The 15,526-nt window shown below is 42.3% G+C and overlaps 1 protein-coding gene across 1 annotated transcript in view; it reads left to right on the forward strand.

Moving 5' to 3' along the window:
• The first annotated feature begins 440 nt into the window (after window positions 1-440).
• SERINC5 (serine incorporator 5) overlaps window positions 441-15,526 on the forward strand; it is a 109,254-nt gene continuing 94,168 nt past the window's right edge. Inside the window, exon 1 of the mRNA XM_081280315.1 lies at window positions 441-648. Within this exon, the coding sequence (XP_081136441.1) occupies window positions 622-648 (27 nt within the window). The 5' untranslated portion in view covers window positions 441-621. The remainder of the gene's footprint in view (window positions 649-15,526) is intronic.

The raw sequence follows: 15,526 nt of genomic DNA on the forward strand, positions 1-15,526 counted from the left end.
CATTTGAGGAAGTTTGGGAGGACAGGGCAGCCTCAAAGTTGAAAAGTGGTCTTGGCAGATAAGGAAGGTAAAGGGATTTCAGAACAGGGACTTTGTGTTTGTCTCCTTTGGTGCTAGGCAGAGCGCAACAGAGAATCTCCACTGGGCAGGATCAGTGCATAACACTGGGGGATGGCTCTCTAAAGGCTGCAAGCTCTACTGGAGTCAGTAACCACCCAAGCAGAGGCGAAGAGGCGCTGCGCCCTCCCCAGCTAGGGACCGGGAAAGGCTTGGCTGGTTCACCAGGTCCGGAGGGTGGGAGCCCCACGTCCCAAGGGCCAGTGACCCCTACCACTTAGCCGCCTGACGCCAGCGGAAGTGCGAGCCCAGGGCGAGCCTGCTCCGCAGCCCGGCGCCCGGGAAGGGGCGGGCACGGGGTGTGGCCGAGGCGGGGCCTGCCCACGAGGCGGGGTTTGGCGGCGGTTGTTTTTACCCAGGCCGCGGTGCCCAGCTCTTCAGCTGAGGCTGCCTGGCTTGGAGGCGTGAGTGGGTGCGGAGAGCGGCGCTCGTGCGGCTAGCGAGCCAGGAGGGCCTGAGTGGCGCAGCGAGCGGGCAGCGCCCCCGTGCTCGTCGGCCGCCGCGATGTCTGCTCGGTGCTGTGCGGGCCAGGTGAGCGAGGCCAGGCGCCAGAGGGGCTGTCAGATCCGTGGACCCGGCCAGGAGCCTTTGAGCTTTGGGTTGATCTGTGTGAGCGTCCAGCGCGGCGGCCGTAGGTGGGGCTGGTGGTGTGCTCGGGCTGACCCCGCGCTGCCTGGGTGAGCGTTTCGGGCCCGAGCTAGAAGCTCAGCGGTCCGAGAGACCCTGTGCAGCGGGCTGGCGGGAAGGACCGTGGGGAAGCCCGAGAGGCGACCCAGATCTTCCCGCACGGCCTCCGGGATTCCGCGTGGGGCGGGGTATTCAGGGTTTCACTCGGGATCTGACGTCTCCTAAGACGTGTCAAATCCCGTGTAGGACACCGGCTAGTGGCGCTGAGCTCCAGCCCTCCGGGTTCTGTCTGTCGGATGAACTCAGGAAAAGACCGGGATTTGCATAACATCTCCTTCCCCTTACTTTGAACGAAACTCTAGTCAAAACAGTTCAGGCAGGTTGTGTTTGGCATCTCCAGCCCTAGAACTTGGGCTCTGTCCCGTGGGGAATGTCTGGAGCCTGATTCCAAACCCCAAGGCTCAGGTCTGGGCTCAGGGAAGGTTCTGTTCAGCTTTCCGAGCGTTCCGACCCAGCCCTGTCTGGGCTCAAGCCCTACTCCTTTAGTAGGACGCAAGCCTTCCCGTCCCTCTTTGTAGCTCAACTTGCCTGAACCTGTTCCTTAATCTCGCTTATTAAAACCCTGGTATCTAAGCCATATATGTCCAATTGGGATAGGCGTCTCCTACCAGTTCGTAGTGCATCAGGGCAGAACTAGTAGATTTTAGCTCTTCGATGCTAATTTCATTCCTTTCTGTAGGGTTAGAAAAATCGAAGTGGGTAAAACCTTCTAAATTTGGAGTTTCATGTAGTCAGTATTTCTGTATGGGGTTTTAATGGTGTATTTTAAAAACGAGTCTGACTGTGGGGGCCGTCAGGCATTCAGGTGCAGGAGTGTTCTTGCTTACATTCAACTTCAGGACAATCCAGGCAAAACTGTAAGTGATGCAGAGGTTAAGCTGTGGGTTTCTGTAACCCACCGATTATAGGGGCAAATAATCTGTCCTCTTTGGAGTGGCCATGTGGTGTTATCTTGGTTTCTGAGGTCTAATACTGTGTTTGGCATGCATTCAAGTTGGCATTTTCAGAGATGAGGAAATTGAGGCTTTTTGACTTTAAGCAAAATGACTTTTTTGCTTAGGCCAGTCCAGAGAGACTACGAGCCTGTAATAGACAGGCAAGAGAAGAAAGAGCACAGGAATGCTCCCAGGGCTTTTGAGACTAAGACAAAATTTGTTTTCAGAAAACTTCAAGGTTTTTTTTCCTTTCTTTTTGGGGTGCTGGGGATCTAATCGACGGCTTTTTACATGCTAGGTGAGTGCTACCACTGAGCTATACCACCAGCTCCCTGCAGATCTTTTATTCTTGTTGTTTTGAGATATGTTCTCTCCAATTTGATATAATGCTTTTCATTATGTGGTAATTATATATATTTAGGGGCATCCATCTGATTGTTTAAAAACCTCTGAGGATCTTTCAGTGATACCTAGTGCTCAATTTAGGGCTCTGAAAATTATTAACAGTAATCAAATGGGTATTGTAAAATAATTTATTGGTATGATTGATACTTTGCCGGGATTTAGTGACTTGTCTCTAAAATACCCCTATTCGTGATGTTGGAAAGAACCAAATCCTTGTCATTCATCACAGGAAAGTTAACTTCTGCTTTCTCAGTACTGCTGTAGGCATCATAATGGTAGGTTTCAGTGCAGTGATCATGATTTCAAGAAGTTTACCTGGGGTTGGGGCCATAGCTCAGTGGTAGAGCACTTGCCTAGCATGTGTGAGGTACTGGGTTCGATCCTTAGTACCACATCAAAATAGGTAAGATAAAGGCATTCTGTCCATCTACAACTACCAAAAAAAAAAAAAAAAAAAAAAGAAGAAGAAGAAGAAGTAGTTTACCTGGAGGGTGAGGGAGTCTAGCTCAGTGGTAGAGTGATTTGCCCAGCATTCAAGAAATTCTGGATTTGATTCTCCCACCCCCAACAAAAACAAAGCAAACAATTGTTTGTTTGAGCACCTACTATGTGCCAGGAAAATAGTAAGACAAACAGACATCTTTGCTCTCAGTGGGGTGTGTGTGTGTGTGTGTGTGTGTGTGTGTGTGTGTTAGAGAGAGAGAGTGCGCTCGCAAGAGCGAGCGCACATTCCATAGCATGTAAACAATGGAACAATAAATTCACTAGTCCTGTAACAAGGCCTTGGAAGAATTGTTGGTAGAGGAGTCTAAGATGCCCCTTGAATTGACAAGTGAAGAAAGGCACCCACAGTAGGATCTGAGTAAGGAGTCTTCCAGGGTATTCAAGGAATTAAAGAGGGGCTGAATGAGGTCTGAGAGGTGGGCCAGTCCAGAGAGACTATGAGCCTGTACTAGAACAACGGATAGCACTTCTTGGTAAGAACACAGCTAATAAACACAACCACAAGATTAAAGAGTGAAGAGAGGTTTATTATTTGCAGTAAGGAAGGAGAGCACTGGGATAATTCCCAAAGCAGTGTGTCTCAGACCAAAGGAAGCAAGGGGATTTCATTGGGGAGACTTATGCATATTCATATTCATTGGAAAGACTTGCCATTACAAGTAGAGGCGGGCACAGTTCTGATGTGCTCAGTTTGAGATCAAGCTTCTTCATACATGGCATGTTCAAAGGTTGCCAGTGGGAACGCTTCCAGGTCAGAAAATCTAGCATTATAATGAAATTATAATAAGCACAGTTTAGGTCAATTAGAAGAGTAGCTGGGTGATTGGCTGGTTTGACCCAGTTCCTGTGTTTTTTTTCTCAGGGCCTTATCTGTTTTTTATTTGGAAACTGGGGATTCAACTCAGGGGTGCTTTTTCACTGAACTATATCCCCAGCCTTTTTATTATTTTTATTTAATGTTTTGATGTTATTATATAATATTATGATTTTATTATTTTTTGGAGACAGGATTTTGCTAAGCTGCTCAGAGTGGCCTGGAATTTATGATTCTCCTGCCTCAGCCTTCTGAGTAGCTGAGATCACAGCTGTGAGCTTCTGTCCCAGGCTGGAGAACCTTATCCGAAACAAACAAAAAATCCTGAAGAAGGGACGGTATCAATCTTTGCCCAGGCAGGTCTTGAACTCTTGAGCTTAAGTGATACCTTAGCCTTCTCTAAGTGCTGAGTTCTGGGATTGCAGAACTGGTGCCACCCAGCTCAGTAGTCATTTTAAAGGGGCCACAGCTTCTTCCACAACAAGTGCAAGTGTTTGCTCCCAAAAGTTCCTGCCTAGCGGCTAGCAAGCCTCAGTGGGATTGGAATTTAGGTTTTATTCTGGCTTCAGTGAGAAGCTGTGGGGGTGGTGAGCTGTGGTTCAGTCTACACTCTGAAGATCCCTTTGAGTGTATGAAGACTGGACTGTATCAGGCTGGAGGGGAGGTAGGGAGAATAGTCTGAGCTGTTTGTTCAGTGACTGTTCTTTAGCAGCTACCTTGCATATGCAAGCAGTGTTCTAGGCTTCAACAGCAAGCAGAAATCCCTTCCTGATGGAGCTTGAATCCTGGCAATCTGCTGTTACTGTAGTCTAAGGGGAATGAGCATGGTACCTTAATTTAGGCTTTGGCTAAATTAAGCCAAATTAAGCTAAATTAAGAGGTAGAGCTGGAGTTTAGAGGTAGAGCATGGATTAGGAGTCTGGTGTACGAAGGAGAAAGATTTGGTGTTTGAACTGGGTAGATGATAACATTTACTGAGGTGAAGTAGCAGACTGAAAGGGAGATAGACATTTAGCGAGGAAAACCTGTAGTTTTCATTGGATTTTGTTATATTTGAGATTCCTATTATAAATTAGATGGAGATGGCAAGTATTGTGGTAAAATTGTGGTACAATTGTGTTCTGTAAATTTCATGTGTTAGAAACTAAATAGTCAAGTTCATATATTAATGACATTTGGAGGGTGGGACCTTGGGGGCGGATCATCAGGACTCTGCCTTCATGAGCATATTAATCCATTCATAGATTAATTGATTATTGAGGGAGTGGTTTTGTTAGAAAATCTAATTTTCCGTGGCACACTTGCTCTGTCTCAGCATACGATGCCTTCTGCCATGTTACGATGCTGCAAGAAGAACTGAAAAGGTGACAGATCTTTAAGAAACATTCTTTTCCTTATATATTACCTAGTTTCAGGTACTCAGTTATCACAACAGAAAAAGGACTGAGACAGCAAATCACCAGTTGGACATTTAAGTCAGAGAGAGAAGTTTGAGGTCAGAGACAGAAATTTGGCTTTTGGTGGGGGGGTGTTGTCGGGGAGGGGGTGCTAGGGATCAAACCTCAGACCTCATGCATCCCAGGCAGATACTCTACTGCTGAGCCCCAGCCGTGGTGCTGGATTCAAATTGGGAAATCTGGACAAAGAGCTGTCATATCTATGGACAAGTCACTTACCCTCTATAATATCAGTTTTCCTCCCCTATAGAATGGGTGTAATCATACTTCTTAGGGTCATTATGATTACTACATGTGATAATAAAATCTTTATTACAGGTTTCTTTGTAGTGTAAGGAACCTCTGAATTTGTTTACTGGTGGTCACTACCTGTCTGTGCCAGGACCATCTCCAGATCATCTTAATTTCTTTTTGCATCTACTCTGATATTCCCTTAGGTTTTGCTTTGGTCGTTGGTTAATGGATGTTAATGGATGCCCAAATGACAGGAGAGTGGTCACTCAACACTTGGGTATGGAGCATTGTTGGGAGAGGGTGATAAAGAGCTTCTTTGCTTTTCTAACTTCTGAGCTAGTTAGCTGGGGAGGCTAGCTATAGAAAAGGACAGTATATAGTCTCAGAGGTGAAAAGAGATGTGTACTTAAAAGGTCTAGACCACCCTTCAGAGGCAATTTGAAAATAAAGCTTGGCATGGTTTACTGCAGACATATAAGAAATGATGATGATGATGATGATGATAGCTAAAATTTCTTTTATTACTCTGTATGCTATAGTTTTTACAAAAATATATTTTGTTCTTTATAACAACCTGATGAGATGGGTTATGTTCTACTTGGCCTCCTTTTACAGGTGAGGTAACTGAAGTACAGAGAAATGAATTCACTGATGGCTGTTACATAGTGGGGCAGCCAGGCCTTTGATTTTGTTATATTTGAGATTCCTATTATAAATTAGATGGAGATGGATTAAGTGGGCCACCTCTGTACTAGACTGATATTCCTTATTATTCTTAGTATTACAGTACAAATGAATAACTTTCAAATCGACTTATGGCAGTTTTGAGTATGTAACAATAAGGCTGTCTTGGTAGATACTATTGGCTGCCAATAATGGAGTTTAGTTTCTTCCTCATACCTGGTGCAGGTTATAAAAGTCAAAGTTACAGACCAAATTCTACTATACATACTGACATTTACTGGCATGCACAGAAGTCATGTAGTCTGTTCTGAGGTTTCATGAAGTTCCAGCTTTTTACTCTTAGTATTGTGTCAGGTATCTTGCATGAAAAGCTCAGCTGGGATAGAGGTGCCAGTATTCTAGTAGTAAGGACTTGGCTAACTTTCTGGGTGGACTCAGATAACTAAGACTGCTGTTCCAGCAGGAAGGACCATGTGGATGGATCAACCCATGATTGCCATTCAGAGTGAAGACTCAATCTGTCTCATAGCCAGTTGAGGCAAGGGCAGGAATGCCCAGCTGCAGGTACTTCCAACAGATCATAGACACCCACCACCAACAACAACCTGGGCACAGATCAAATCCAGGGCCTCAAGCATGCTAGGCAAGCACTCTGCCACTGAACTACAACTCTAGCCCTTTTTGTTTTGAGAAGGGGTCTTGCTAAGTTGCCCACACTAGCCTCTAACCTCGAACTTGTGATCCTCTTGTTTCAGCTTCCTGAAGAGCTGGATCACAGTGTGTACTGCCTAACATACCCTGCCTCATATTTCTTGATCACTGAGATTTCCCCAATGAAACCCCACTTCTGATGTCTATTTATTAATTAACAAAACCTTGAATACTACCAAGGACTATCCTTTGTCAAGGATAAACAAAGAAGAACCTTAGTTAAAGGATAAAAATATTTTTTTCAGTAATAATAAAATATTGTAATAATAGGGTAAAGAACTGAGAGCTCTATCCTTTTTGTGCAGAAGTAAGTAGGCCTTTTAAAGGGAGAAGAGAAGGGAATAGGGAGGGAATAAGTGGGACTCAGGTGGAGCCCAAGAAGTGAAAAGTTAAAGTTACTAAAGGTTGGTCAGTGCAAATGGGATTAAGTCATCTGGGTCTGCTAGCTGGATCTGATCAAAGTGGATTCTGTGCTTAGAGACTGGGAGATAGGAGCTCCACCCTTATTGATTACATTTTAAAAGAATGATTTTTAGCTTCTTTTTTTTTTTTTTTTTTTTTTGATGCTGGGGATTTGAACCCAGGGTCTCTTGCATACTAGGCAAGTGCCCTGCCTCTGAGCTACATTCCCAACCTGCTTTTAGGTCCTTGAGAAAGACGCTTTGTAGCATCATCCCTGTCCCTTGGTATCCATGGAGGATTGGTTCTAGGACCTCTCCTTAACAAAGTCTGCAGATGCTCAAATTCTCTTATATCAAATGGCACAGTATTCACATATAATCAATGCACATTCTCTCATACACTTTAAATCATCTCTAGATTACTTACAATACCTAATTCACTGATACAGTGTACATGCTATGTCAATACTTGACATGCTATATTTTTTAGGAAATAACAGCAAGAAAAGTTTGCACTTGTTGGGCATGATGGTAGACACCCATAATCCCAGGGAATTAGGAGGCCCAGGCAGCAGGATTGTAATTCGAGGCCAACCTCAGCAATTTAGTGAGACCTTCAGCAATTTATCAAGACCCTGTCTTCAAAACAAAAAGTAAAAAGGACTGGAGATGTAACTTGGTAAAGCACCCCCTGGGTTCAATCCCCAGTACCAAAAGATAATTAAAGATAAACAAATAAAAGTCTGTGTGTATTCAGTACAAACACATTCCCCTCCTTTCTTTTTTTTTTTTTTTTTGTCTGTGTGTACTAGGGATTGAATCCAGGGGTGCTTAACCCCTGAGACACATTCCCAGCCCTTTTGTGTATTTTATTTAGAGACAGGGTCTTGCAAAATTACTTAGGGCCTAGATAAATTGCTGAGGATGGCTTTGATCTTGTGATCTTCCTGTTTCAGCCTCCCCACCTGCTGGGATTATAGGCATGTGTCACCATGCCTAGTTTTTTATTTTTGAAAATTTTTTGGTTGAATCCATGTACATATATGTCTCAAAGAAACTGAGGAAGGATTCATAGGTGTAACTTCTTTTTAGTAAATACTCTAAGAAAGGAAGGTTAGTGCCTATCTTCAGGTGTTGGCTAGAACAAACAGTAAATTCTGACATCCCTGAGCTTTTCCAAACTGAGATTTTAAAGGAAGCTGGGTCAGGGCTGGGGAACCCTGTTGCAGTCTGACTGAGTCTCTTAGTGTGGGAGTTTGAACAAAGTGTGTGCATAGAGAGTTCTTGCAATCCTTATCATTTCTCACCTATACCAATTCACAAAACCTCTGGTATCATCTGAGTTGGAGGCAACTGAATCCCACGCAAAGACTCGTTTAGAGCATCACCTTTCAATGAGATATTAGTAGAGTGGATATCCCCTCTCAGAGCAAGTGATTGAATGCATTCAGATTGTAGCTTAAAACTCATATGCAAGTCCATGAAGACTTATTTAAAAAGTAAATTACTTTGGGCCTGATGGTGCATGCCTATAATCCCAGTGACTCAGGAGACTGAGGCAGGAGGATGACAAGGGTAAGGCCAGCCTCAGCAACTTAGCAAGACTCTCAGTGACTTTGTGAGACCCTGTCTCAAAATACAAAGAATAGAAAGGGTTGAGGGTTCTCAGTGGTGAAGCACCCTAGGGTTCAATCCACAGTACAAAAAAAAAAAAAAAAAAAAGAAAAAAAAAAAAGAAAGAAAGAAAGAAAGTAAATTAACACCACATAATAACAATGATACCCTTGAAATGTCCTTTTGTCTTTTCTAGTAAAACCTCAATCTCTGTTTTCAAGCCCAGTTCAAGAAATATTTCCCCAATATAATATTAATGTTTTCTATCAAAGTTAAACCTGTAATGTAACACAAAAATATGTTTATTATAATTTAAATTTCACCTTGTATAATGGAACTATTTTAAGTTAGGAAACCATGTGGTCAGAATATAGTCATATAAAAATTTCCTGACATGCATCCAGTCACAACTGTAGCCCTCCCCAATTTTAAATTAGCTAATCTGTAGAACTTTTGAAACAATGAAGTTTCTTCGATCTTCCTTTGAAGCTGGATTTAAATAAAACTTTTTTTTTTTTTTTTGTATTAGGTATTGAACCCAAGGGTACTTAACCACTGAACCACATCCCCAGCCCTTTTTATTTTTTAAGTACTCTTCCTATCAGAACAAGGGGTAGAACTTCATTAGGGAAAAAAGCAGGCAAACTGCCTCCCCAGGTATGCTTGCACACCAGATTCCTTCTGGGGGCACCTCCTTCTGTAGAAGTACAGTTTTTGCCTTGCCCACCCACTTCCAAGCCCATATTTGATTTCTTGCAGCACCTCGGTATTTCTAACGCCAGTAATGAGCTTTCTCTTTAAGAGTCCTTGCACCTAGACCTGTCCACACCACCTGGTTTGGTCATGGGATGCATTGGAAGTGTGTCCTGTGTATTGCAGGGGTATGTTGGATCTTTTCTCCTGGGATGAGTCTGTATGTACTGTGGCCTAGCAGGACCCCTGTTGAGGGCTTTTGGTTACAGAACCCTTGTTTCCTACTGCTCTTGTTGATAGTGATTGGAAATGTTAGGTCCTCCTGTCACATGTTGCTTCTATCCTTGGAAGAGATCCAGGCATAGAAATTCATTCTTTCCATCACTGATGCTTTTATAACAATGTGGGGTATTTGTGAAACAGGGAAAACCACATATTATTACTACAGAGAGAACCACATTTTGATGTTTTATATTCAGTCATTTAAATTTAATATATGTGATTTTACTTTGCAAGATTGGGATTATATTGTAGGTGCTGCATTTGATCCCACTCTTTGAATTATCGGGGTGACCGCAGAAGTTTTTTTTAACCACAAAAGTTTTTAACATGCTCCAGCCACTAATTTGCAGCCATTAATGCTTTTTGGGTTTACATGCGGATGTAAATAGAGGTACCTTCAAACCAGATTTCTCTGGAGGTTTTAAAGTTGAATGTTTGTAATTCAGTTAATGGGTTAATGTGTTAATAGGTTTGAGTGTTTCTATTCCCCAAACACTAAAATACTGTGAAAATGTCTAATCACACCCCTTTAAATGTCATTTATAATATATTTCAGTCATTTTCAACTTTTTCTTCAACTTTGATCTTTTTCTTTACAGCTGTGTACACAGTTACCATCTGTGTATAATTGCTGTTTTTCTGATTTTTTCCTGCTTGGTGGTGCTCTTCTTTGTTTCAGATGCATTAAGTTTGAATTCAGTGATTTTTATCATTACTATGGGACACTTATTTTTCTATTCATTTTTATAAAACACAGGTAAAATACCCACACACGTGCTCTAGTTACTGACACAGGTGGTGATCCTGCTCATGTGGCTCACAGTGAGCTGATTCTGGAAGGGTGGCTTGGGAAAGTCCTTGTGTGCTGTAGTCAAGTTTAGGGTCTTGGAAAGATAAGCTTCAGCCCCTTCCCTCAACAGCATGGGGTGTGCGGGGTGGGGGTGGGGGAGTGGGGTGGGGGTGTGGGGTGGGAAGAGCTGGTGGAAAGTTTGTTTCTTCAGACTTATTTTCTCGGACTGTCTGATAGCTGACCTGGGCCTGCTGACAAATAGCTCTAGGCTGTTGTAGATGAGTGTGAGGACTGTGTGGAGGATTGAGAGAGAGTCTGTAGGGAATGGAAGGCAGCCTCTGACGCATCCTGTGCTGAAGAGATAAAAGGTAACACCCTTGCCCTATTGCTGGCTTCCCACCGCCTTTCTGTATAAATACAGGCAGTAGATTTCCCACAGATACTGAATGACTGGGAGTGGCCTATGAAACTTGGAAGGTTTATTTCTCAGTTTCCCAGGTGTTTTAATGTTATCAACATTTAGGACCCTCAGAGAAGGTCTGAATTTGCCCCTCCCCCTTCTGAAATTGGGAATGGCTTCCTCATGCTGAGAGTGGAGACAGCCCCCTCTCTACTTCCAACTGTTTCTCCAATCTATTTCTCCATCTCTAATATCCTCTCTTTTGTGTTCTAAATTCTTAAGAAAGCGCTCTGTAATATCTTTTCTTCTGAATTAAAAAGATAACATGTTTATCTAAAAGGGAGATACAGATGCTGCTCCCAGTATGCCCTAGCTTCTTTTGATAAAGAGGCTCCAGGGACCGAGAGACTCTTTTTCAGCCAACTCTTTTCAGCCAAGGACTGAAGGGGGCTGAACCTGTGAAACTCCAGGCTTTTGTCCGAATACATGCCTTCCCTTTTGAAAAGCTTTCCTCACCCTGGAGCTTTTCAGAGATGGAACTTTTGAAACAATGAAGCTGGATTTAAATAAAACTTTTTTTTTTTTTTTTTTTTTTTGGTATTAGGCATTGAACCCAAGGGCACTTGACCACTGAACCACATCCCCAGCCCTTTTTGTTTTTGAAGTACAATTGCTGACTCTGGCTTTGAATTGTGATCCTTCCACCTCAGCCTCCAACAGGTGTGTGCCACTGTGTCTGGTTAAAACCTCTTTTCAGGACTGGGGCTGAAGCTCGGTGGCAGAGCGCTTGCTTAGCATGGGTGAGGCACTGGTTTCAATCCTTAGCACCACATACAAAAATAAGCAAATAAAATAAAGACATGCTGTCCATCTACAACTACCAAAAGGAAAAAAGAAAAAGAAAAAAAAAAAAACAACAAAACTCTTTTCATACTAATTTGAGTCCACATATTTCTGGAGCAGTGAGCATTATGGCCCAGATTCTTTCCTCCCTGGGCAAGATGTCACCTGCTAACAGGTAGAGCAGTGATTGTGGCAGCACTTGGCTGGCTTTTCTATGATAATTTGACCTTAAAAAGGAAGGGGGGGGGGCCCTGCTGGGATTGTGGCTCAGTGATAGAGCACTTGCCTGGCAAGTGTGAGGCATGATTCTCAGCACCACATATAAATAAATAAAATAAAGGTCCATCATCAACTAAAAAATGTTAAAAAAAAAAAAAAAAGGAAATCCTCATCTAAGACCGTATTTCTGCAGAATTAGGCATTGGTTGCAATTCCTTTTTTATTCCTTGACCAAGCTGTTTGCTGTTTTCAGTATTTTTTAAAAAAATATGTTTTTAGTTATCAACAGAACTTTATTTTATTTATTTTTATGTGGTGCTGAGAATCGAACCCAGTGCCCGTGCCCCACATATGCTAGGCAAGTGCTCTACCACTGAGGTATGACCCCAGCTGTTTTCAGTATTTGAGAAAGGTGGGAACACCTGTTTTAATAGCTAAAGATCATGTGTCCTCTTATGTTCACAGTCAAGCAGCCTTGCTAGTGAATTTTCATTACATACTGCTATTGTCAGTTGAATTTGGGTTACAATTGGGTGCTGAGAGCAGTAGTGACTGAGTTACTGATGTAAACCACTGCGATCGTACCAAAATATTAGGTTTCTCAAGTAGTCCAAAGTGAACCTCTGCAGCCCTATTTAAAATGTATTTAAAAACATTTCCTATATTTTCTGGCATGTATATGAATGATGTTTTAGATGATTTTAAAACAACCTGGGAGTTAGGGTAGTGTGTGTAAGACATTCAATCCTAATAGTGGATTGGTCTGATTATATAAAACATCTGTTTGGATTTTAAAGGAAATAGGGTTTTACTTTTGGCTTTTATTCTGTAGTTTGCCTTATGAGATTAAAGTTGCTGATGTTTCAGGAAAGCAGCTGTTATGGAAAAACTTAGATTGGTTTTTATCACAGACAAAGTTTTGAAACACTTTGTGGGTTTGAACTAATGTTACAGTATGTAGGGATTAGGCAGCATTTTTTCTTCTCATGAAAACTGTCTAGTCAAAACAAAAGTAGGAAAAAACCCATACACAACCCCTTAAAGCTTTTTACAAAGAGTTGGAAAATCAGGCTTATGTTTATTTACTTACCATTTTTATAAACTGGCTAATTACATTTTGAAACACAGTTCATGAGGTCTTAGTGGAATTTCTTTGGCAGTTTTTTGGTTCTTGCATTGTATCCCAGTAATCTCCTAATGCTCTGATCCTTGGTGAGCATGGTTCACCAAAACTGGGGAGGAATTCAGTCTTTTGTTCCTGACTTCATGCTCATTGATGTCCAGGGGTGTTCTGGGAAACAATGGCAGTATTTTGTAACCATAGTGATGAAACTGGTCTCCATAAGAAGAGTCTAATATCTATGAGCTTTCTTCAGCTTTACTAATGTTATCCTCAGGGGTTAGGACATAATTGCCTATTTCATTTGCTGTTTTTTTTTTTAAGACATATATTTTTTAGTTGTTGATGGACCTTTATTTTATTTATTTATTTATGTGTGGTGCTGAGAATCAAACCCAGTGTCTCACACATCCTAGGGAAGTGCTCTACCACTGAGCCACAACCCCAGCCCTTGCTGTTGTTTTGTTTTAAAGCTAACAAAATCCCTAAAGCAGTACATCAACTGATAAATATTTATTGGGTACCCAGAATAATATAATTCAAAGGCTGTAACTAGGTCCACTTTCATGCTCTGGAGCAACTTATGAATTAATGCTGGGTTTCTCAGCAGTATAAGATGGCCCCTGAGGCAGAATTTCTTTATAATCAGATGGAGGGTTTGTACACCTCAGCTTTGCATTTTTGCTTCTTAGGAAAGGGGAGGAGCCTGGGGGTCCTTGGCTTGGACACCTCCTTTGGGAGTAGGTGAGCATGTGGAGAATGGGTTCCCATGAATGGGCTCTATAGATTTCACAGAGCCCTGCAGTTACACCCAGTCCTGTCTTTGGGTATTCAGGACACTTTTCTACGCTATTTCTCAGCTTCTCAAAGGAACCTTCTTGCCTCAAGAAAACAATGCAAGAATAAGAAGAAAACATGAACATAGAACCTTGAGAGACACCTTCATTTAAAAAGTAGACATTCCCCGTAGTGAACGAGGAAAGAAAGAAAATCTAAGTGAGGGTAGAGTTTTCATGGAGAGGAAAGAGCTGGGGATTGAGTGTGGGTGCTGGAGCTGCTGGCTTGGTTCTGTGACATCCAAAAGTCAAGAGAGAGAAAGATCAATTGGTGCCAGGGCTTTTGACAGCCTCTTTTTTGTGGGCTTGGAAGCTAAGAGTGCTAAGTTGGGTACTGGAGAGATGAGGAACTTGAGTCAGGGAAGAGAGATTATTATTTTTTAAGATAAAAGGAGTAGGGCTGTGGCTGTGGCTCAGTGGCAGAGCGCTTGCCTGGCACATGTGACTGGGTTCAATTCTCAACACCACATAAAAATAAAATAAAGGTACTGTGTCCACCTACTACAATAACAACAACAAAAAATTTAAAAAATTTTAAAAATAGATAAAAGGAGGAGCAGGTTAGAAGCCTTAGGAGATTTGAGCCTGTCCTTGAAGGGTGATGGAAAAGTGGCCTGAACACTTCTGCCCCCAGACTGCAGGATGCTGAAGTTTAATGGCTCTTCAGTACTGGCACCACCTGCAGGCCTAGCACCAGTGAAGCAGAATCCGGAGGATCACTTGAGTCTGGGAGTTCAAGATCAGTCTGGGCAACTTAGCAACACCCTATGTTTTCCTCCTTAAGTGATCTTGTAAAATCTTACCCTGCTAAAATTTAGTCCACAGGTAGCCCCTCTGTCCTTTTTTTTTTTTTTTTTTTTTAGAATTTTTTAATATTTATTTTTTAGTTCTCGGCGGACACAACATCTTTGTTGTATGTGGTGCTTAGGATCGAACCCAGGCCGCACGCATGCCAGGCGAGCACGCTACCGCTTGAGCCACGTCCCCAACTCCCCTCCGTCCTCTTGATTCTTCTTTTTTCTTCAATACTCCTGCCTTTTTTCTGTTAAATTTTGCTGAATCTTTTGTTTCTGTTTTTAATTGATGCATAATAATTGTGCATATGTGTGGGGACCTTGTGTTGTTCCATATGTGCATACATTGTGTAATGATCAAGTCAAGGTAATTAGTATAGCCACCACCTCAAATTATCATTTCTTTGTGGTGAGAACATTCAAAATTCTTCCATTTTGTAATATATGTTAATGTTAATTATAATCACTGCACTGTGTAATAAGACACCAGACCTTAGACCTCCTGTCTGATAATGTAAGTCATTACTTGTTGACCAATCCTTCCTCTCCTCCTCTCTCCCTCCCCTAAATTTGTGGATTATTATTAACTGGGATTCTATTCTTTGGAAAATTCTGGAGAGGTAACTTGAGTTTTGAAGTGATCCAGGTTTTGCTCCCTACCTACTGATTTTTGAAGCAAATTATGGAATCTGAGAAACTCTTAGATAAGAGGCCTTTAAAGTATTCACCACCTGAAGTTTATATGTTCTTTTAATGCCCCCTCCTCTGTGTATCTTTTTGAACCTCTCCAGTATTGGGGGGATCATGGCTGTTCCTAGTTCTTAAGCTTTCTGTGCTTTGGTTTCCTTGTTTGTCAAATGGGGGGAATTCCTGTCTTGCTTTCCTCATAGGATTATTGATAGGATCAAAGGCACCTGTGAAGTGGTGGTGTCCGTTGTGTCAGGGTTCAGTGCAGGAAGCTGAGACCACTCTAAGTATTTTAAGCA

The sequence above is a fragment of the Spermophilus citellus genome, assembly GCF_964194105.1.
Source record: "Spermophilus citellus genome assembly, chromosome: 1".
NCBI classification, from domain to species: Eukaryota; Metazoa; Chordata; class Mammalia; order Rodentia; family Sciuridae; genus Spermophilus; species Spermophilus citellus.